General features: G+C 39.0%; 1 protein-coding gene across 4 annotated transcripts in view; it reads left to right on the forward strand.

The window, feature by feature from the left end:
- MYO16 (myosin XVI) overlaps positions 1–24276 on the forward strand; it is a 386560-nt gene that overhangs the window by 99322 nt on the left and 262962 nt on the right. For all 4 annotated transcript variants that reach the window (XM_080577669.1, XM_080577670.1, XM_080577671.1 and 1 more), the window contains 2 exons: positions 18301–18371; positions 22392–22535. In XM_080577669.1, the coding sequence (XP_080433795.1) occupies positions 18301–18371; positions 22392–22535 (215 nt within the window). The remainder of the gene's footprint in view (positions 1–18300; positions 18372–22391; positions 22536–24276) is intronic.

A 24276-nucleotide genomic window follows, 5' to 3' on the forward strand; every position in this document is an offset into this window, starting at 1 on the left:
TTTATATGTTCTCAAGTTTAATGGTTGTGTGTTGTGGGGTTTTGTAAGATGATATTGAAAATCTCAAAGTGCAAATTGTGAGATAGATACGTTTTCTTCCAGTTTTACCCTTGGAAAAGGGTAAAAGATACATTAAGATTTGTTAAAAAAGAATAGAATCACCCACAAAATATTGCAGCTGGGACTGTTATCTTTGTTTTTTAGACCTATTTAGAAATTGATTGCAAATTTACACAGGTTCCCCAGAGCTTTCTCTTCTCCAGGCTGAACATCCCCAGCTTTCTAAGCCTTTCTTCGTAGCAGAGGTGCTCCAGCCCTCTGATCATCCTTTTGACCTTCCTCTGGACCCGCTTTAACAGGTTCACGTCTTTCTTGTGCTGGGGGCTCCAATACCTGGACACAGTACTCCAAGCAGGGCCTCATGAAGGCAGAGTAGAGGGGGGCAATCACCTCCCTTGACCTGCTGGCCACGCCTCTGTTAATGCAGCCTGGGATTCAGTTGTCCTTCTGGGCTGCAAGTATGCACTGCTCACTCTTGAGCTTTACACTTAGCAGAGCCCCCAAGTCCTTTTCTGCAGGTCTGTTCTCAATGAGTTCTTCTCCCAGTCTCTATTTATGTCTGGGATTGCCCCAACCCACGTGTAGCACCTTGCACTTGGACTTGTTGAACCTCATTAGGTTCAAGTATGCCCACTTCTCAAGGTTATCCAAGTCCCTTTGGATGACATCCCTTCCTTCTGTTGTTTTAACTGCACTACTCAGCTTGGTGTCATCTGTAAACTTGCTGAGGGTGCACTCGGTCCCACTGTCTATATCATTCATAAAGATATTAAACAGTACCAGTCCCAAGACAGACCCCTGAGGGACACCACTTGTCACTGACCTCCACCTGGACGAAGAGCCATTGACCGCAACTCTCTGGATGTAGCCTTTCACCCAATTCCTTATCCGCTGAATAGTCCACCCATCAAATCCATCTCTCTCCAATTTGGAGATCAGGATTTCATGTGGGACCTTGTTGAAGGCCTTACAGAAGTCCAGGTAGATGACTTTGGTCAGTCTTGCCCTTGTGGACTGATGCAGTCACCCCATCATAGAAGGGAATCAGATTGGTCAGGCATGATTTGCCCTTGGTGAAGACGTGCTGGCTGTCATGGATCACCTCCTAGTCTTGCATGTGCCTTGACATTGCTTCCAGGAGAATCTGTTCCATGATCTTTCCAGACACAGAGGTGAGGCTGACTGGTCTGTAGCTCCCTGGATCTTTCTTTCTACCCTTTCTAAAAATGGGAGTGATGTTTCCTCTTTTTCTAGTTGCTGAGTACTTTGCCTGACTGCCATGACTTTTCAAATATGATGGAGAAAGGCTTGGCAACTACATCAGCCAACTCTGGCCCCTGGGATGCATGGCATCAGGCCCCATAAACTTGTACCTGTTCAGTTTCATCACGTGGTCTCAAACCTGCTCTTCACTTACAGTGGGAGGGACTGTACTCCTGCAATCCCCCCTAGAGGTTTAGGGACTGGAGAGACATGGGAAGCCTGACTGGCAGGCTGAGGCAAAAGAAGTCTGAGGCAAAGAAGTTGTTGAGTACCTCAGCCTTCGCCATGTCTGTTGTTACCAGTTCTTCCTTCTCATTTATCAGAGGGGCAACAGTCTCCTTGGCCTTTCTTTTCTGGCCAATGTACCTATAGAATCCCTACTTGCTATTCTTTGCATCCCTTGCCAAGTTCCATTTGTGCCTTCGCTTTCCTCATCCCAACCCTGAGCATCCGGACAGCATCCCTGTACTCTTCCCAGGCCACATGTCCCTGCTTCTACTGCCTGTGCATTTCCTTCTTGTGCCTCATTGTTACCAGCGGGTCCTTGCTCAGCCCTGCCAGTTTCCTTCCTTCCCTGCTTGATTTCTTACACATGGGGATGGAGAACTCTTGCCCTCTAAGAAAAGTGCTGAGTTGCCAGCTCTGTTCAGGTCCTCTGTTCCCTAGGGACAGTGTCCCAGAAGATCTCATCCATTAGTTCTTTAAAGAACTGTGAATTCACTCTTCTGAAGTTTAAGGCCCCAACTTTGCTCTTTGCCAGGCCCATATTCCTCGAGATCATGAACTCAACCTGGTTGCTGCAGCCCAGACTGCCTCCGATCTTGATCTCTTTCACGAGGTCATCTGCATCGGTGAGCATGAGGTCCAGTAACGCTTCTTCCAATCCAAACCATTCTGTGATTTTGTGATAACAAATTTACTGAAAGACTTTAATAAAACATATTATTTTGGTTGTTCTTAAGCTTTAGGAAAGAAGTGAAAAATAGGTGTGTTAAATCTACCAAATTGAGTATCATTAAGCCAGAGTTTCCTTAAATTTGGCTTAATTTAACTCCATCATAAATTAAAAAGATGACTCTTGATGAGAAAAGGACCTCTGTGTGAAAGTTTAGATCAGTCTTCTACGCCATCACAAATTAAAATAACGTGCTCTTCTTATGATTAATATTTAATATCAACTTCTTTCATTCCCTTCTTCTCCCAAAGGTGCTTACATTAGCATTTCTTTTGTATACTATTTGTCTCAGCTACAGCCTTCAGAAGAGACAGGGTAAAATTGTATAAGTGATATAATGAGAAATATTAAATGCATGGAGTGTTTTACTACATATATAGCTGTGTTTTACATATATTACACCAAGAGCATAAAGATCAGACTTGTAAATGCAGTTGGTGAATCAGGATTAGGTTGTGTAATCAGAGTGGCTTTTCATAGCTCTCTGCCTGCGCTCATGAGTTTTACACTCACTTTTGGGAAACCCTCTCCCTTTCACCAATAAACTCTGGCTACATCATTCCAACCAATTACTCTCATTCTAAACTTCATCCAAACTCCACCCCCCCCCCCCCCACTGGAATAGCAAGTGGAGTCCACTATATATATGTAATAACAGTCATAACAAGGGGTTCTGCCCACACAGGGTTATTTTTTATTTTACAGTTAGTTTCCTTTGAATCAGAGGATAAATTTGTCAATTAGATGATAATCTAGAAGTGACTATCGACAAATGTTGATTTACTAGGAACTATTTTAGAAAATATCACAATACATATCTATGATAATTTATGCAGTTTAATATTTATTGCCTAATCCTGAAGAGACTTGAACACTAGATACTGAATAGTAAAGTTGAGGGACTATTCAGTGCATATGAAATTAATGAAGTGCATAAATTTTTGCCCAGTTGGAGGTCTTGTAAAGAAAGAAAATGGTATACTGTAAATGAATACATCGACAAGTCAGACAAATATCTGCATTCCATATAGGGAACTCATAGTTCTGTAACTTCAGAAGAGACTAACACTGCTGACTGTTGGTCATGTTGCCAATGATTTCATCAGTTTGGTATACAGAAAAATGAAGCATCAATCAATGTCTCAATCTAGCCATTGCTGAAAAAGATGTTTCAAAGGCCCAGAAGGTAAAGGCACTCCACAAACTGGAGTGAATTTTCAATCCTGTAGGTTCAGCATGGTTTTTATCCTTGTTTAGCTCCATGTGTGCTGAATTCAGCAACACAGGGCAGCTTTTTGTTATGACGCAGGGAAACAATGCCTTTAGTTTTTGGGTAACAGATGTTAAGTAATTAAAGCAGCCCATTTCAAAAGCAATCATAAAATCACAGTGAGATGAAATTTGAATACATTTGAATTCCTGCAGGATTCCATATGTGCTTTTTGTTTTTTTGTCCTGCGTGTTTACATTTTAAGTAATTTGGTAAAGCTGAGATGAGAACTGAATGTTAAGCTACTTTTTGTTTGATAAAGATATTTAAGATTCCTGATATGCAGCATATATTTAATTATAATAAGTAAAGCTTATAGAAAAAAGTATAATGTATCATAAAACAAATGGCTTGATGGGGTAGATTTTATCTAGACTTTTCATTCTCCCTGTGGACTGCCTAATCTCAGGAATGCCTTCGTTTACCGTCTTTTCTTTCAATCCTGAAAGCTCCCTAGGCTGTTTCAGCTGCAGTTTTTGTTTTTCACACATGCCCCAAACTACTCTGAGCTGAACAGCTGTCCTCTGCCTCATAGCTAGTAGGGAACTAGACACAAAGCATCCCTCCATATTGGGCCCTCTCGAGCTGATATGTCAGGGGCATTCATGCCAAATGTAATTTATCCATCTTATCATCAGATGGAGTTGCAGTATCCTCCTTGTCTCCATGAAAATGAGGTTGGAGCTGTCACCCACGCTTTTATTCTAGCCTGCAGGTTGTGCCTCTGGGTTGCTTTGAGTGCTGTTTAGGGTTGTGCACTTCTCTCTTCCACCTTTCCTCTCCTCTGCTTTCCCATGACCCACACCTCAAGTCTCTTGAGCAGTGTCCAACCCAACCAGGCTTTCTCATGGGGACAGGGCTTTGAGACCTCCTGACTGAGAGACAAATTGAACCTGGGTGGTCTTGCTTATTGTATAAGAAACTGTAGGAAGTTCACTGCATAGTAAGCTCTTGTACAAAAACCTTGATGTTGTCATCATCTCTGCCTACCTGTGTTCTGAAAAGAATGAGATCTCCTCATTTCTTTTGAAAATATGAGTATTTACTAGACTATTTGCAGCCCTGTTCCACATCTTTAAGCTCTGAACAAGTCAAGATCCAGACACACATTTGAACTTAGCAATTCCCATATGACAGTTTTGGTTGTTTCTAAGTTCACCCTGAAGGATTTGTGGACCACCTCTCTGAAGAGGGTAACGTTTTTTTTTATTATTATACAGAGTTTCTAGAAACTCTTTTTTTTTTTTTTTCCTTGAACAATGGATTTCTAGAATGTAAGCATTGAAATGACTACTTTTCAGGCAGATAGGTCTGTTCTTGAAAACTATCAATCCAAACAAGAACACATTTGATTAAAAGAAATCATGGATTTATTAATTGCCTCAATTACAACTGTAAAGCATAGTATTTATGATGAAACATTTGTCAAAAAATGCACAAATTCAACTAAGAATATTATTTATTTACTTTTAAATACTTCTCCAAAATTTTCAAATACTTTTTTTTGGTAGACTGGTGTAAAGCTTTTCTCCAGTGGGACAAGTCAGCATGTAAATGAATGATGACTTTGCATGATGAGGATCTAATTCAGAAGGCTTAATGAATTAAATGTTAAGAAAAACTATTCACAAGACTATTACCTCTACAGAAGCGTCCAGATTTTTAAGAATATAATGTGGTCTGAACTGATAACCTTTAGAGACATCTATCTGTACTTTTTTCAGTTTAGACCTATCAAGCTCATTTATATTCCCATGCTGGTGTTTTTCTCCTTAACATCTTTCTTTCAATGTAATAATAAAAAGTTTTCCACTTGAACATGCTTTGGCACCCAAAATAAGCAAGAAACACCAAGGTTAATCACTGACAAATTCACTGTGATGCCAATAAATGATTGTTAAGCCATTAACAAACAACAATTTGGCATCTGGCATTTTTCCTAATTATTTCAAAGGGGATCTAGAGTTGATTTTCCAGCATTATGCAATGGGATGTAAGACTACAAATAGGCAGCATTCCCATTCCATGTATTGTTAGAAGTCACACTGATTAAAAAGAAAGATTGCTGTGATTAGGCAGAAGACCCTTGTCTATACTTGTGAAATAAAATCGTAGCAAGAAAAAAGCTTTTCTATACAATTTGCTGTTGATTTCTACTTCAATGTATTTATTGTGCTTCAGGTTGATTTCCAATAATATTTTGGTCCAAAGGGGAAACTTAGGGGAATCTTTTCTATATTCATCTTTCTATAACACTTACCTTAAGGTGTTTTCTTATCATAGAAGTTAAGCTGGAAAACTACAGAAATCAGTAGAGAAAAACCTTTTCCTTTTTTTTTTTTTTTTTTTCCTAAAGAACAGACCTTTACAGTGATAATACAGTTCTTAAGAAAAAATCAACTGTTTAAAACCTTTTCATTTTTTCAATTTAATTTTAGAAGGCTTTTCCAACAGGGTATAGACTGACATTGTTACACTGGAGGAGTATTGATTTGATGGAATACTTAAGCATACGTGTGGGAAGAGACCTTATTTTCAGGGCCTACAACATACAGACTTCAGTTTATCATATGAACGGTCAGATTGAGAAGAATATTTGTTTGGAGGTTTTAGAATCATAGAATATCCTGAGTTGGTAGAAACCCATGAGGATCATTGAGTTGAACTCTTAATTCCACACAGGGCAACCTAAGAATCAAACCATGCACCTAAGAGTGTTGACCAAATGCTTTCTCAGCATTTAAATGAGAACCCCCAATTTACCTCTCATATGTTTTCTGAGGATGAGAAAAGTCAACCAGCTAAATAAGTGTAGTGAAAAACAGCACAAGTGCAATTTCTTTGGAGATTTGGGAAGTAGAATAACTAAGTGGAGTTGCTTCCCTGAGAAGCTCTGAAGGTATAACAAAATGAATATAGCCAGAATCACATAATGCAAAAGAGTAATCATGGTAATGGTAGTTAAAAAATTAAATTGCTAAGCCCTGTCTCTTTGAGCTTTTTCTGTTACTCGGCTCTTTACTTCCGTCTGAATTGTAGTACCTTTTGTGGTCAAATACAAATACATCATAGGTAGTGCCAGGTTTACCTGTACAGCACATAGTGGTCTCCTTACCCAATAAAAATTCTAAACACGAAGTATATATACTACTTATTATTTCAGTCATCTTTCTATTCTCTGACATAAATCGGAGGATTCTTTTTTTCTCAATACACTGAGGTATCATCTTAACTTGCTGTACAGGGCTTTAGCTGTTAAAACCTTTTGCACTTCAAGCTGACAGTGAACAAGCTCTGTAACTATGAGAGAGAAAAGAATAAAAAGGTTATAAGGCATAATGAAAAGACAACTGATTTTTCTTGATTATTGTTATTTGCAGCCATCACAGTAACAGGTTGTTACAGTGGAGGAACTGAAGCTTGTAAGAGTACAATCAATGCATCTAAGGGAATGAGTAATTTAGCTTGTGTTTCTATGTGAATTGCATCCAAGAATGGAGGTGGTAAGGTGAGTAGTTAAGGTGAAATTGGCAATATTTCTAAATGCCCTGCTTTAAACAATGATATTAAGCGTATGCAAACAGTTCAAGTTAGAATTCACAGTCAGCCTAAGGCTACATGCTGCCGTCTTACCTTGTTCCTTACCAATGATTCTATATAACATTGTAGACTGTACGTGATTTTAAACCAGTATATATTGTGATTTTACATGGGAAACAACGAGATGGTTTTGGGAAGTAATTTCTCACACCATGCACTGTTAGGGGTTTGATTACGTTCAGATTCAAAAGGCAAACATGACAGCTGCAGCATTGAATCATCGAGCTCGGTCTCTGCTCCAGATTTTTGAAATCACTACTATTGTTGGCACATAGTGGTAGTTTTTTCTAGACTTCCACATTTACCCATTGAGAGTACGGAAAATATGACTTGCAGTTTTAAAGCTGGAAGCATCTGTGTGAAATTTGAACTGCTGCTTTGTTTTGTAGTCTACTAAGGAGACATCCTATAAGAGGGCACCAGCTGTCATGGTATGCCTTTTAGTAATTGCCATCTGAACTTCACTCAGTTCCTATATGGAATGAACATTGGATTTTTGTTTTTAAACCTCTCCCTAAGAATCCTATAAGTACATTTATTCAGAATGATACAAGTTATTACATCAGATATTACGTCATTTCCATTTCCTACAGGAGGTTGTGTCTTATGCTGTCCCTATGTGCAAGGAGTCGTTAGGCTTTGCACATCTCGTGCATTATGAAAGAAACAAAATTGAGAGGTGAGGGTAAAGCAGAAAAGAACTACTAAAAAGTTGTATGATGCTCTCAGTTGTTTTGGTAAATTGTATAGGACTGTGATTGAATGCTGATATTATTGAAAAATAAAAATGGTGTGCCATATATATGCCAACATTCAACTTCTCTCCATTTTAAAACTCTGTAAATGTTATGAGGAGAGTGACTATATCTGTAGAACAGTATTATTCAAGGCACTTCACATCTCTAGACTATCTCTGAGTTGTCTAAAAAAGGATACTGGTATCAATAGACTGAAAATGATAGATTGAAATTTGAAAGAGATAGATTTAGATAGAAAAAGATAGATTGAAATTTGCCCTACAGGAAACTGTACCTCAACCAGACAATATTTCATAGCACACAAATTGTAATGTGCTAAAAATGATGTATACAGGTAATAAGGACAAAGAAGAAAAGGATAAAAAAAATTAAAAGATCAGAAAAACTTGATTATGTGGACGTTGAAAGTGCAAGGGTAAAGGAGTAGGGGCGTGATTCTGCTTCCATGAAACCTATGGAAGTTTGTCATCAAGTTTGGGTGGGATGGAAATCTTTCTGGAGGTGGCAGTTTGTTTGAATTTAATGAAATATATGTAAATGCTGTAAGGGCACTGTGAGGCCCACCAGTTCCATGTGGTCTGGGGCAGTGGGAACATGGAGGACTACCTGGGGTGGCAGGGCAGGGCCTGGCACAAAGGCCTGTCCCACCGCCCCAGCCAGGAGTAGCACAGCTGGGGGCACCAGGCACCTCACTGGGGATGGAGACAGGCTGAGGCTGGGAACTGGGCTTGAGGCTGGACCCAGCTCTTGGGGCCCATGGCCGGGCAGGGCAGGGCTCTGTGGAGCTGGAGCCCGGCCTTGGTGGGGCCTTGCTGGGCCACGTGCTGACGGCCCCAGGTCTGATGTTGGGGGCCTGGGCCTGGGCAGGTGGGGCACAGCATACGGCATTCAATGTTGTTATTCAAACTGGATATCAATTCTTTAAGTGAAAAGTAGCAGTAAGAAGTGTGGTATTGATTTTGGGGTGCAGGAGTTGACTTCAGGCTTACTCTCATAGAACATCGTCATGAATTGGCATTCTATCACTGAAAATTATTTGAAAGCGAGTGGGAAGTTTGAAGAGGAAAAAAAACACAAAACAAGGAAAACTAGGCTGATGGATGGAATTCATGAGTAGAAATTTGTGAGCTAGCTCAAATGATGACTGCAAGCATTGTTAATGACAATACACAATGACCTAGTGGTGGGCTTTTTTCAACACCTACTTAATGGTCAAGTTAGAACACAGATGATCTTCAGGGGAATCAGCTTATAGCCATATTTATCTACAAGTTATCTGCAAGATATAAATACCAAATTTGGGAAGGAATTAGGTTAGAGTTGGTAGATACAACAAGATAGGTATAAATAAAATCAAAGAAAAATATAGATTGGATTTAGATGATGGAGAAAAGCATTTTGCCAATAATTATGTGATATCTGCCAAATGATGCACACAATATTCCTTATTTGGAACATTTCAAATGATTCCTTTTAAAATTCGTCTGTTGTGTATTTTTTGTTTATGTAAACATCCTCAGTTATAGCAGTCTGTATAATGAAAGTTCACGGAAATATTATATTGACTACACCCTGTAGTGGCTTTCTATGTGTCATGCTTTGTGTAAAAAAATAAAAAATAAAAAAAGAATTGTATCAGTCCAGTCACACTGTTTGAATTGAATTGTGCTGCTCACTCCCATAGGGGTGTAGCTACATCAGTAGGGAGTTGTTCTCTGAGTTCAGCGCATTTCTCAGTAGTGAATCAAATTAGATAAATAAAATGTTTGCTTATGCTGGTATACCTCTATGTTATGCCAATTCTATGCGTTTATATTTCTGATTCAGAAATTTTCATTCATATTTTTTGATCCCATTCCTACTAGAGCTCTTGCTGCATGCTCTCTGTATCAGCTAGCAATTGTGTGGCTGCAGAGGAAGCCAGTTCAGCAAATTGATCCAAGAGAGAATGAACCATCCCCCCAAATCAACAGTTATGTTTGGTGTCAAGTGTCTGAACTGATTGACCTCCCTGTTGTCACAGCTGATGTGCAGATGCAAAGAAAGGAAATGGAATATGCAGGCATCTTGGAGGCACTGTGACATAACTTTGAGAGTAGCCTACGGATATATATGTAGTCTGATAAAGAGTTGGGATTCATTACCCGATGTGCAATAAGACAATCCACCTGCTAGGTCAAGATATTGTTTATTTCAGAATTGCGCAAGTCTGGGTACCAGGTGGTTTCCCATAAAACTGGTACCTATAGGACTTTCCACACTACTCTTTATACAATCCCTTATCAATACATTTACATGTTCGTACAATCCCTTCACCTCCAGTTGGTTACCTAGTTAGCACACTGCTCACATGACACAATCACTCTGCTCATCATCAGAGAGGAAGGGTCCCTTGTTGGGCCAGGATCTCCCAACATAGGGGCATGATTTTTTACTATTACCATGAGGATAGCATTAGAATACTCCTAATCTTTGTTCTTCAGGAAACTATTCACATTGCATTGGTTACTGACATATTCACGAGCATGTTTCCCTTGAGAATGTCAACACAATGGTCTTCCTGATTAGCAGTTCCTCAGTTAATAATTTTTCATGATTAACTTGGAGACAGCTACAAGACCTGGGTCATCTTGCCCTTTCCTCAAAGTGCATATTTTATCTCTTTCACACAAAACAGAGTTAGCTATTTACTGGCATCACAGGTGATACTAAGTGACACTTGCAAAGTATGTTTCTAACCGAATAAAATTAAGCTAAAATTGAGGTTATCACAGGTTTCTCTCCTTTCTGTCCTCTGCTTCTGTCCTGTCCTTTTGTGTTCCTTCCTTTACACTCATCTTGATGTGAGCCAGTTCAGGGAGCTAAAACAGCTGGAAACCACCTTTCCTAAGGTTAGCCTTCAGCTAGCTTAAGCCCTCCTTCCAGCTCATGGCAGAGGGACATGCCCCACTGCTACACAGGGTCAGAGGCAGGAGGGCATTAATGGAAAGACCAACAGAAGTGAAGCAACTCTCATTTTGATGACGTATGCTGTCACAGGCTATATCCTGGGAAAAGGGGTGCCTAAGGAAACTATGTCAAGTGGCGAGATATTCCTGGAACCCAGCATTTCCATCATAGCTGGTTGTTCACACGCCACACATGTGACTATTTTTGATTAATGTATAGCTTGCTAATGTCCAAAGTTTGTTCTGGTTTAACTTTGCTTCCTTGTGCACACCCTGGTAATTCCACTATACACTTACAGAATCTAACAGCCAGTGGTCCACAGCTGGTAATTAGCACCATTTAGCAGCTGCTAAGCAGGATAATAGACTGTTATCCTTGAAGATCTCTAATAGGAATCGTAATGACTTGCTTACACTGCTTCTAAACCAGCTGGCACAAACTTGCTCTGCATGCTATGAGAGTTAAAAGAGGGACTGAGTCTCACTTCATATGGAATGCAGGTCAGGGGTAATTTGATTTATGCCAATTAAGTAATGCTGGTGTAGGATCAACATAAATGATGGGTGAAACAGCAGCAGCATACAGTTTATTCAGCAGAAAATTTGTGTTGTATGCAAATTCTTCAACTTTCACTGTTGCATTAGGGAAAAGCATACAATGGCAATGGTTTTCAAAGCTACTGTCCACAGAAAAAGTTATTTTGCTGATGTGTGTTTTAACATTTTCCTTTTAATGAACATATAATTGGAAACTTGAAAAGTCTGCAATAAATTTAACATATTTAGTAAAATACCGTAAGGATCTGAAACTTTTATTCAAGTCTACAAACATTCGAGTGTACAGTTGGGTGTCTCTGTAGGAGAAGAGTTAGTCTAAAAATTACACCAGTACTTTTATAAGCTTTCAAATTGACAGGTATTTCTCAGGTACATCCAGTAGGGTGGAAGCGCTTGTAATAACTGAATTTAGCATGTTGTCAGTGTTCTTGCTGTTTTTTTTAGTCACCTTTCTCAGGAGGAAAACCCATATGTGGGACATAGATAAAATATGTATATAGAATGCAGGAGATAAGAAGTGCTTACATATTAAATTCTTTATTTATTTTACTTTGAAATACATAACTCACAATAGCTAGTTTGAGGTGAAAGCTTTGTAAAGAGTCTTATTTAAGTTTACTACGTGATCAACTACTTTCCCCTAAGGTTAATTTTCACCTTATGAATTATTAAATAAAAAAAAGAAAAAAGCTTTGTTTTTATTGTAATTTTAACTCACTAACAGAAATTCAGAATTTGTTCGGGTCTGCGCTACCAGCTTTTGATGACACAGCTGTTTTGACCTGGGAAATAGCTTTGCTGGCAAAACCCCTGCTGTGCTATCAGCTATGATGACAGAAGCAATATTTTTAGCTAAGCATGTGTTATTTTGTGAGGTGATGTGAATCATTCTAGCAACAGCTCTGTAATGTATACAGAAGTTTTAGTTACACTGAGGTAAAATCACAGCTTTATAAACAAGTGAGACCTTACCACAGCAGTTTTCCCCTTGTGACCTTTTCAGAGCTCTAGTGCTGGAAGAGTTAATTCAAAAATAGAGGCAAAACAAGGGATGACCTCCATTGCACAGAGCTTCAGCGTGTGCCCCTTGCATAAGTATCTTTGGGCCATGCAACTGAATGGCTATATCCAATCTTCTCTAAATTACTTCGGTCACTGTTTTTCCTTCTCACTGTGGGCATAAACATAGATATTGTCTGCACAAGTTCTTGCAAGTAAATGAAGTATTTGAATTTTTGAATTTGAAAGTGTAACTATGAAGTAGGAAGGAGCTGAATATTGTGAAGAAAAAAGAAAAAGAAGAAAGAAAACAGGACTTTAGGAGTAAATATCTTACAAAAAAAGGGAAATGAGAGAGACAAGAAATCAGATGTAGATGTTAGGTAGTGCGACCCACTTGTTTTTAAATCTGAAATGATCTCAGAGTCCACGCTGCTTTTCCACGTGAATATCTGTCTTTTCAGAATAGATGCTTCGCCTGCCATTCCACCACTTAACTCACGGCATGTCATATTTGACTGCTGCCCTAGGAGATTAATTTCTATTACTGTGCTTGAGCACCCACTAGCATTTTTTATGCCATTTGATTTCTGTCCTTAATATTTTCCAGTGGAGGCACAAACTGCATTAAATTTCGCATATATAAAATGAAATGAAAGAGGGGGAGTTTGTCTGAAGTTTTCAAGTTAGCAGTTATTAAATAATGGTAGAGTGTAAAGATGAATTATTCTGGCTATGTCTATCGCAACAGAATTATCTGTCCCACTGAGGGAACTCCTTGTGGATCTCATTTGAATTTGACTTGGTGTCTGCGGGGCCCAGAAACAAAACTATTATTTTTATATGGTTTTCCAGTTCAAGGTACCTCAGATAACAGGAGGGATGTGTCCTTGACCTCAAGAGTGAATTGTGTAAGTAGGAAGCTGTTAGCATTGCTGGACGCCTAGGCATGGACATATAGTAGTTGAGGGTACAAGTCCTGGTGGAATAATGGTGCAGAAAGGAAGGGAGCTGTCTTGTCATGTGCTTACCTCTGCTGCTTACAGTTCAATCCCACAGTGTACTGACTGAGGTGCTGAACTGCACCCAAGCTTGGGGGCTGATTGATTTCTCCAGTAACAAAGCATGGGAAAAAACTGACGTGTTTTGATATGGGCCTAACATTAAAGCTGGGAGAGAGGTCATCTGAGGATGTAGGACTACTTTTGTCAGTCTTTCATTGGTGTTTTGGTTTCTTTCTTTTAAAGATAAAGCTCTGTTGAATGGAGCTCTTGGATCAGCCTGACAATTCACATCATGCTTTTAAGTTCAACAAAGAATCAATGGTCCCATTGCTTTGGGGCCATGGTAATCAGATTCCCGTCTGCCTGAAAAAAATTATAAATTACAAAGAGCCTGCCAGGGAGGATGGAAGCCTCAGTCCCACATCAATGATGTGTTTAAACAGAGGAAGATATAGCTTGGATAAGGCTAAGGTTCTCAAATTCAGCCACTGTGGAAAATGTCTTTTTCTTCCCTTCATTTCTGCATTCTGTGAATGGTGTAACACTTAGTTGTCCAAATGGTGTGCATGTTTCCTTTATGATCTGTTTTCATGTAGCAAAGGTGGGAATTGAGTTCCAAGGGTTCTTTAGGAAATGAGAAGTAAGATGAGGTTTGAACAATTTTGACAGATGTTGCTGGGGATTGCTGGAAATATTTTAAGGGTGAAAAAGCAGTAAGGTTATGAATCAGTGGTTTGAAAAGGACATTAAGGGCATGACTTCTCTGAATAAGTGCTGTATCCCAATGGTAGAGCTTGCTTTGAAAGCATTAGCTGTCTCACTAGTTATGTAGTAAAAGTATTGCTACTATAACTGTGCTTGTCTGGAAAACTAGCCAAATTACAAGAATGATTAAATCTACAAATAATTGTTCTTAAATTTTAAAATTTTCTTATAACCTTATGATAGGAAAAGGAAGTGTTGTTGAATGCAAGACTGCATTCACTAAAAAATGATGACATCTTGCTTGATTTCATTTGTTGTTCTGATTAAGAATAACATACCAGACATTGGTGTTCATCAGTTAATCTCTTATGCAGCTGAGTCATCCAACAGGTTTCTCAAAGCTACCTTTGGTACAAGCTGAAAATACAGTGTGACTGGAATGAGAGAGGTGTGCTACAGAGGCGTGAAGGTGGCGTACAGAGTTTAAGATGCAAGTATTGGACGAGCAGTCTGATTATGGAGTGAGTAAAGGGCAATATATGGCCCTTCCTTAACTGACAATAGAAGTATTCTATTCTTCTTGGTTCAGCATCACTTCTGTTGTCCAGTTACACAGGTTCATGGTCAGCATATGCCAGAACTGCTTTTAGCTGTTGTTGAAAGTGGTGGCTGTGCCATTCTGCCTGTTCGTAGCCATTGCCCAGTGCCACATCCCCAGATAGTTGGTCTAGTTAAAAACTAATCTTTATCTTGTGCCAGCACAAGGGAAGTGGTAGAAACGTGCAGCCTGAGGCAGGAGGAGAGTAGAGTAATCCATTTGAGCAACAGCATGGTCTTAGGCTTCTAAAGTAAGCCACAATTCCTCACATAATGAACAAGTAAAGCCTTCCAGCTAGAGTAATCCCTGCTAAACTGAAGAGAACAGAAATAAATGTTAACAAAGGTCACACTAGCTAGCTGCTACTCCCAGAGGAACAACTGTTAGAAATATCTACTGGTACTGTATTAAATATATAGCAATACACAGCAAAAAGCCAATTATAAGTTTTACATATGTTGGACATTTCTTTTTTGTCTTTTCTGTTACAACTAAAACTGGGTTTGCCTCACCCTGAAGTTTGCATTACCATCAGTAGGTGACCACTGGTGAGCTGTTGATAGCCTTGGGGTCTCTGAAATCATCTGCAAGGCTGTGCTGTCACTTCAGACCTGTATTCCTTTAGTCTCTAGCACGTAAGGTCACAGACGGTTCTACATGGTAGAACAGCTAGGTGCTATTAGGCATAGCACAGCATAAGTACTAATTATTCTCATACATATCAAAATTATTAACACTACACCCTGCATGGCACAGTTCTTCAAAGTTAAACAAAACTAAAACATCGAGTAGTTGTCACTGGTCATTAGCCAATTGCTGTAACAGCTCAAAAAGCTAGAACTCTCCAAACAAGCCAAGCCAAGCCCAGACAAAGTAAGTCTTACAACAGAAGTGCCATATGCAAAGCTAGTTACAAGGCCTGTGGCTGGTAACAGGCATGGTAATGCTGTCTTTACTGGACTACAGGGCTACACAGTAAGTCGTAATTCAGTCAATGAATTGCGGAAAGCTGTTCAGTTCATTGGAGTCATTCAGTTACAGTTGTAGCATAAAGCATATGTAAAAAGCTACCCTAACTGTACCCTAACTTTTTTTTTCTCCTTGAGACTCAGTAGTAGTTTAATACTTTAGTAGTTTAATAATTAGTAGTTTAATAATTTCTGCAAATCACACCTTTGAGGACTATCTGCCTTAATTTCCATGTCTCTGTGGATGGAACCAAGCCATAGTTCACATTTCTAACCTACACACAGAGTCCATAAGAAAGAATGCTACACAAAACCACTGCTATTAAGTGGCTAAGAAACTGAAATGGGTGGAATTTATCTTTTCCCTGCTGAAAAGGAGGGACGGAGGAAGGAGAATCACTTTGAGTATTAATTTGTTCAGATGAAATCCTGATCAGATTGGCAGAATGAAATTACTTTTGGAGCCTTAAGAAATGCTTTTTGATATGGAATTTGTATTTTCTGGCTTGATAAAGAAATGTTAATAACACATAAACACTGAAAATATTGACTTCTGAAGATGATATAGTTGCACACCTATTTAAGGAGGGAGGATTCCAGAGAAGGTCTTCACTCATCCTGAGGTAGGAGAAGCATCTCCTTATGTGGACAGCAATTTAAGTAAAAGAAGGAAGGAACTTAGTTTTGAAGATTATTTTTAATGGACTCTGTCTGGATGAGGACAATTGTGTACTTTAGTATTGAATTTCTGTGTCTGAGAGCAGAAAAATCCATTGCTTTTTGTCATTCATCCATTTTTCTCAAGGTTATGAAAATTTGTAAATATTTCTCCACCCTCCCTCTCTGCTTTGGTGCTTTTCATCTCTCTTGGCAGTTGTTGTACAGTTCATTTATTCTAGGTTACTTACTGTTCCACTTCTACTTTTAATGGGCAAGCTGGAGACAACGGTGGCTTCTAATTGTAATTAGCTTTCAAAGTGGCATTTGCCAGAACATAAAGTCTTTCAGAGTCATATAAATTAACTGAAATGAAAACTTGGGTGAGGTGATATAGATACCACGGAGGTATTCATAAAGTGTGAATTTGTACAGTGGTTTGGATTGATGTTTGATTTTCAAAGTTTAAACATGAGCAGATGATTAAATGGATTTGTATAGCTAGTATAAATATTTGCCCAATATACCACTGTGTTTACTATGTGTGAAGCAGTTAGTAATGATGAAGCCAAGTCTTCCCTCGTCTGTTTTCACTTCAATTTTACAGGCTTACAACCATTTAGGCAATTTTTCTTTCTTGTCCAGAATGTTTCTAGGACACCTGATCAAAAATAATTCATCCTTTTCAGAAGACATTGCTTATGAAAATTGACAATATCTGAAAAGACAAATGACCCCTTTCAAATAGGTCAGGTGAATGTTTGAATGCAGTAAGAAATTTAAATGTACAGTGTAAATGGAGTTAGAAGGCATTCTCCAGAGAAAGAAAACACACACACAAAAATGCATGGATAAGGAAGAGGTGGTGCACATTATTCTCTTGACAGAAGTTAGGACAACCTTGAGACCAGTTGATGGTCAGAGGTTTCAGTAGCTCAGAGTTCTGGGGTACTCAGAACTTCAGAGTGCTTTGCAGGCCTTGGCACAACTCCATCCAGGATTTTTAAAAAGGAATTTAAAACAGGATTTCCAGATGATGGGGGCAGAATGAGCTGTGTTTCTCTACAGCGAACATTATTGGCAGTTACTCTCCTAGATGGAGGCCTTTTAAAAGGGCTTTTCATACGAATTTGGTGAAGAAAGTGTTGCAGTGCAGGGGTGAGTTCCTCTGATAATGTCTGGCAGTGTCACAGCACCATCCTGCTCCAGGAATGAGCACTAATAGCATGAGTTAGTCAATGCTTTAATTCCAAGTGAAAAGGTTATAAAGGCAGTAAAGACTATTGGGAAGAAGTGCTGAATTTTCACACTTGAGTGAGCATCAACATGCAGGGTTGTGTTTGGTTTTTTTTTGCTTGCATTTATAAGCCTGTTTTCATTTCAAAAGGGAGACTGATACGTGTAAATGGGAGAGGAGTTAGGCTCTGAATATCATTTTAAGAATTATGCTGTGTCGGTGATCTGACAATGCACTGTAAAGGTTAAATTGAGTGCAGATCATTTAGCTACGGTATGATGATTAATTTTGAGTGATATAAGTTATGAACGCTATTTTCAATTATTTACTGAAAAAGCCAGCAGGTCTCATGGGAACTCTGCAAAGTCAAATAAAACCAGTTGACTGTGATTTTGCTCCCAAGGTGATTTTGACCTTGAGAGAGGGTCTTGCCCCTCCCCTCTCCTATGTATAGAACTAACATGCTCCTCTGTCCTCTTGAGAAGTCCTTGATACTGTTCATATTTAACATTATTATCAAAGGTCCTTTGCTTCCAGGCCTAGTTGTTAAAATAGGTGAGATGGGAAATGCTGACATGATAGTTTTGCAAATGTTATCTCAGAGGTTTGCATATATTATTAAATCTGTTAATGAAGATGATGAAGAATCAGGCTATTAACAGCTCAGAATTGGCTCTATTTCTGCATTAATTCTTGTTCCTCTTTTCTTTGATATTTCAGTGTTACGACTATTGAAGGATGGTGCTGACCCTCACATGCTTGTTTCCTCAGGAGGCTCCCTGCTCCATCTGGTAAGAGTGATGGAGGATTAGTGTTAGTAACTGTGGATAAATATGGTGGGATACTGAGTAGCAGATTGGGCACATTAACAACAAGAAAGGCTTAGCAATATTTTATCTACACTGTCCCCCCCAGTCATTATGATGGCATCCAGCTATGCCTGTGAAATAAGTGGTCATTTTCAAATTGCTTGTGAAAGGATGGATCATGTCATAGGAATGGTAACTAACAATGTAGAATTAAATGTTTTATTTATAAATTATCTGCACAGTAAATAAGAACAAAGGAAATGCTGCTTGATTCTGAATATAGAATTATATGGTTCAAAGATTCACAGATCCTATACGAAAAACACTGTGATGTGACGTTTTCCTTTTGTTTCTGTGCATATTTTCTTGCTCCAATTTTCTACACATAGATATTGAACAGATTGTCAGCATTTAGTTTATCATTTTTTGCCTAGCCATTTGGATTATGTAGCAAATAGAAGATGATAGAAGGAAAACTGTGTACAATAACCAAAGAAAAGCAAGATGTAAGGGCATGTGGGAGAAAGACTGCCAAACAGACAAGACTGCAGGGGTAAAATTTCAGCTTTGCTGAAGCCAATGTCAAAACTTATCATAAGTAGGATCCTAAGTCTGATTACGCTTTACTTTGGTCTGTGGTGCTTCAATTGCAGATGTGCTTTCTTTTCAATGTGAAATTATTTTAAGATATTTGAATCCAACTTTGTTCCACAATGCTGCTGAAATAAATTTGACTTCAGAAATACAAGGGCATAAAAGGGCGTCTAGTTAAAAGCCTGCTGGCAGAGTGTTTCATTTTAGATCCATTGGATTAAGTTTCTCACAGTATGTACACAAAATAGAACATTTTCTTGATGAAAACGGATCCTGTAATGTTACTGGAGTACAGCACACCTGCAGCCATACTCTTGCAAGATGTAGCATTTTCCTTGTGTAATGAATCTGTGCTCTTCATCTTCTGTGGCTGTGCTGCTTACAAAGATTTTGGGAAACAAAATCTTTGTACATAGTTTTTTGTACATTTGTACATACATACATACTTTTTTTGAGACATAGATTAGGGTGTCTGGTGCAATAATGAGGTGGAACAGAGACAACTGAAGTTCTCTTTTCTGTCTTTCAGCTATTTGCCTTCTGCAAAAGGTTCTCAATCGTACTCTAAAAATGCAGCTCATGTGGGATGTTATCTTTAGGATTCCCAAAACTGAGACATTCTAAATCTTATCTTGTGTTGAAAGCCCTAGGAGACAACCCATATCTTCAGCGTAGCTGACGTGACGTTTCCTATTGACATTTTAGAATGAAGGAAAGATCCATCCTTTAGGGATTTTAGGTTGCTTTGTCTAGTTCAACTGCTACGCACTTTTTAACTGCAGATTTTAGTGAACTGTGACTTTTCAGGTTTCTTGATCATCTGCATCACACCCTGTAACACTGGCACACTCAGTATCTCTCCACTGGTGCCTGCTGCTTCACAGGCACATGTGCTTCAAAAGGATGGAAAGCTTCCTGCAGCAAGAAAAGTGCAATAGAGATCTGTGTGTAACCTGCTGCCCCAGTTTAGTCAGTGTTACTTATAAGTGCTCAGAATTCATTTACAGGAAAATGACAGTACTATTAGAGACACGTGCAAACCTGATGTCAGTGAAACCTGGTTTTGACCCTGATTTGGGAGCAGTACAGGTAGGAGGGAAGAGTCATGATACAGGAAAATAGGTAAGTGAATTTCACTTTTCCATGAGAACTGAAAATAGTAATTGGGCATACATCTTTATTATATTTTTGAACCTCACTCAGATCCATTATATGTACCAGTTTTATCACTATATTTCTGTGTAAGTTACCTTCTCTAAAGGGGAGCCTGATCTTTCAAGTCATAGGACAAAAACTTTTACTCCAGAGTGGATGGAAAATATATTTATCTGCATGTTTCACTTAAAAACTGATTCATGATATAATTCCTTTTTCTTCTTCCACTTGGCTTATCTTCCACAATGTGATATGTTTCTAAAAAAAAAATTGGATTCAGATTCATAAGGATTCTGTTGCTATCTCTGTAGGCAGTATTCCAATATGCTTGAATCTCAGGTAGGCCATGGGATCTTCAAAGGCGTTCAGTGAACTTTCATTAGAATCCATGAGAGAAGAAGTACCAGAAAAGTTAGTACTTACCTGAGTTGCATTCAGTGGGAAGCCCAGTAATGGTATATCAGTTCACACAGGCAATTGCCCAACCCATGCCAGAAACAAAGTATATGAGTGCCAGTTTTCTTCTGGAACTTTGGTGGAGATTGCCCAATTGCTTCACAACTGCCATTAAACAAGAATTGAGGAGCAGCAGTAATTATATTGCTGCTACAAATCTAAGGCTGTTTTAAAACTGGCAACATAAGGCTCTGTACAAAAGGCTCTATATCTATTAATAATACACAAAATGGCTCAGAGATGTCTGAGATTTGCTTTGTACAAAAGCTCTCTTTTTTTTTTTTTTTTTTTTGCTTAACAGTGCCTTGAAAATGTGATTGGTATGAGATTATGTTGATCTATATTATAAAAATGTCTTATCACTGATTTGTTAAAAGTTGAACATTGAACAACTCAATTTCAGTTATAATGCTGATACAATGAATGATCTTGATGCAATGAAACAAAACTATCTGTTTGTAGAGTTAAGTTACAAGCCAATGGAAATATATTACTTCAGAATTTAATTTCTGCTTACAATTTGTCAGTATGCGTGAAAATCAATTAATGCAGGACTGGTTGTTAGCCTCCTAGAGTTTAATTTTCATCTTCCAAAGTATCTATATTACGTTTATATTTATGAACCCAGTAGTATATGCAATTCCCATGTTCATCTGAGTATCTCAGCTATGTCTTGACTTCACAGTGGAATCCAGCTGGGCACATTTCCATCTTCCCCTTTTCCTCCTGTGTCCTGGCTTTCATGCCAGATTAATACAGATGAGCAAATGGGATGCCTTGGTGTGGTTCCCCATGAGTTACAGACATAACAGCATGGTTATTTCACCCTCCCTTGCATATGATCTGCAAATTTCACTATATTTGTGCTCTTAGCATATATGTGTGGTTTCCAGAACAGGGAAATATTACACAGCCTTAAATATTGGATGACGCATAGTTATTGAAGTTGGTATTCAAAACATCTAAGTACCTAATATAGAAACTTAGGCTCCCTGTAGCCTCTCTCCAGTGGTGAAGGAGAGAGAATCCCTACTTAAAGAGTTACTGAGATTATATGCAAGCCAGACTGAGGATGTTAACTTAGGTGCTCTGGTTGTCCTTTAAAGTATTATCCACAAGCACGTGGGGTCAGAGGTGTGACGAGAGCAGTAAGCTCAAAACAGTGGCTATGCCAATTTATTCTTCTCTGCTAAAAATGGTGATCTCCATCCTCAAAATGAAACACAGTGTACAAACACACACGCCTGCACACATACACATACTCACACAGCCCCCAAACACACTCGTAGTGTTCAGCGTATGTGTCTGTCAGAGAGACTTGAACAGGAATTGCTATAGTTAGTGGATTGGAGATAGGAGTGGGTACAGAGAGGCATGTGTTGCTGCTACAAACTGCATAAAAGGCAGGAGTTCGTATATCTGTGGACATATGCGTGTGTGGGTGTGCATATACTTACACCCTACCACTCACAATGTGTTCGTTCAGTGCCTGTGCACTGATTTGGAATGACAGTACTGAACTGAAAGGCAATCTCATCTTCGCTGTAGCTTTCAGCAGATTTTATTTAATGCTTTTTCACAGGGAATAAGGGATTCTTTGAATCATACACATGGAACTTGTTGTCTCCACAGAACTATTTCTATAGATTCATCAGCTGTTGTCCCCTACAAACACAGCAGTTTAACTGTGTGTCATCTGCTAAATTTAAATGTCAAATGGAGAAAAAAAAAGTATGTAATAAATTCAGTTGTATGCTCAGTGAAACACCATCTCTAATCTGTTCTTCTTTCTTCTAGTGTGCTCGCTACGATAATGCCTTTGCTGCAGAAATTCTAATTGACAGAGGAGTAAATGTAAATCATCAAGATGAGGATTTTTGGACATCAATGCATGTAGCCTGTGCATGTGATAATCCAGATATTGTCCTGCTGCTGCTGCTAGTAAGTAAAGCAATCCAATGCATTGTGTGCTTGAAAAGGAAACAGAATATAACACCATGCAGTCTTAAACTGCTGTGTGAATGCAGTATGTTACTAATCATATCAGTGAAAGCATATATGGTATGTGTTGTGTTCTTGACATTATTTTGGTGCTCAGGATTTTTAGGTGGTGTATAGCAAGGCCTATATTTTCAGGTCTTTAACAAAAATTCATTACGAATGTCATGTCAAGTCTCCCCTATCTCCTCCCTCTAGTCAGGAGCTTATATCTCTGATAAGCACTCAGTCCCAAATGGGATATTCAGATGATTTCCTTTCTCTTCTCCTTGTCACTTTCTGTTAAGGGTTGAGTTGGCAGACAATCTTATCAAAAACTCCTTCGTAAAAACAAATATTCACTCAATTACACTCAGTATTCATAAAGAAGTGTTTGTGGACATGGTCAAAAAGAGGCCAGTTTCATATTTATCTAAACAACTTTGACTTTTTGAAGCAGAGTATACCCAATGTAGTAATAGATATGACATTCAGCCTTTGTAGAAAACAGCTTTGTTCTTGTTGTGCTTCCATTCCTAGGATTGCAGCCTTTAGTTTGACTTCAGGATATTAATGCAGCTGTTTGTCCTGGTTCATTTTATATTGCCCTTTAAAGCAGTAATGCAGAAACAATTCACAGTCTGACTTACAGTTTTCTAACCTATCTGCATCATTTTAAAATTTGTATGTTCTTAATAGGTCACTGCAATTAGATCAGCATTTCTTAGTATACTCATAATGGTATTTCAGTGTTACAGGTACAGTTAAATGAGAAATGTTTTTGGAACACTGTATACTTGGTAATAGCTTTCATGGAATCACTTCGGGCGATTGTCTAGTCCAACCCTCCTGCTCAGAGTAAGGCCAGCTACAGCAGCTTGCCCAGGACCATGTCCAGTAAGACACCAATCTAGGCAACTCACTCCTGTGTTTGACCACCTGCACAGAAAAAAACAAACCAAGCCAAAACAAAAAAATGCATTTTTTTTTCTTAGGTTTAAACAGAATTTCCTGTATTTTGGTTTGTGTCTATTACCTCTTGTCCTTTTGCTAAGCACCACTGAGAATCCACTGGCTCCATCTTCTCTACTCCTCCCTCAAGTGTTTATACATACTGATAATATCCCAGAGTCTTCTCTTCTCAAGGCTGGAGAGTCCCAGTTCCCTCAGCCTCCCCTTGTGTGACAGATGCTCCAGTCCCTTCATCATCTTTGTGACCTTTTGCAGGACTAACTCCAGTATGTCCATGACTTTCATGTACTGGGAAGTCTGCAATCAGTACCTCACCAGTTCTGAGCATTCACCGGTGCCTTGACCTGCTGGCAGTGCAGTTCAGGAAATTTTTGGTCCTCTTTGCCCCAAAGAAGGAAATCAAGGTGCTGGAATACATTCAGAGAAGAGCAACAAAACTGGTGAAAGGACTAGAAAACAAGACATATGTGGAACAACTGAGGGAACTAGAGTTGTTTAGTCTAGAGAAGAGGAGGTTGAGGAGAGACCTCATTGCTCTCTACAGCTACCTGAAAGGAAGCTGCAGCGAGGAGGGTCTTGGTCTTTCTTAGATGGCAAGTGATAGGACTTGAGGCAGTGGCCTCAAGTTGCTCCAGGGGAGGTTTAGATTGGATGTCGGGAAGAATTTCTTCATTGAAAGGGTGGTTAGGCATTGAAACAGGCATCCCAGGGAGGTGGTGGAGTCTCCATCCCT

This window comes from Anser brachyrhynchus (assembly GCF_964034855.1).
Source record: "Anser brachyrhynchus genome assembly, chromosome: 1".
In the NCBI taxonomy this organism is placed as follows: Eukaryota; Metazoa; Chordata; class Aves; order Anseriformes; family Anatidae; genus Anser; species Anser brachyrhynchus.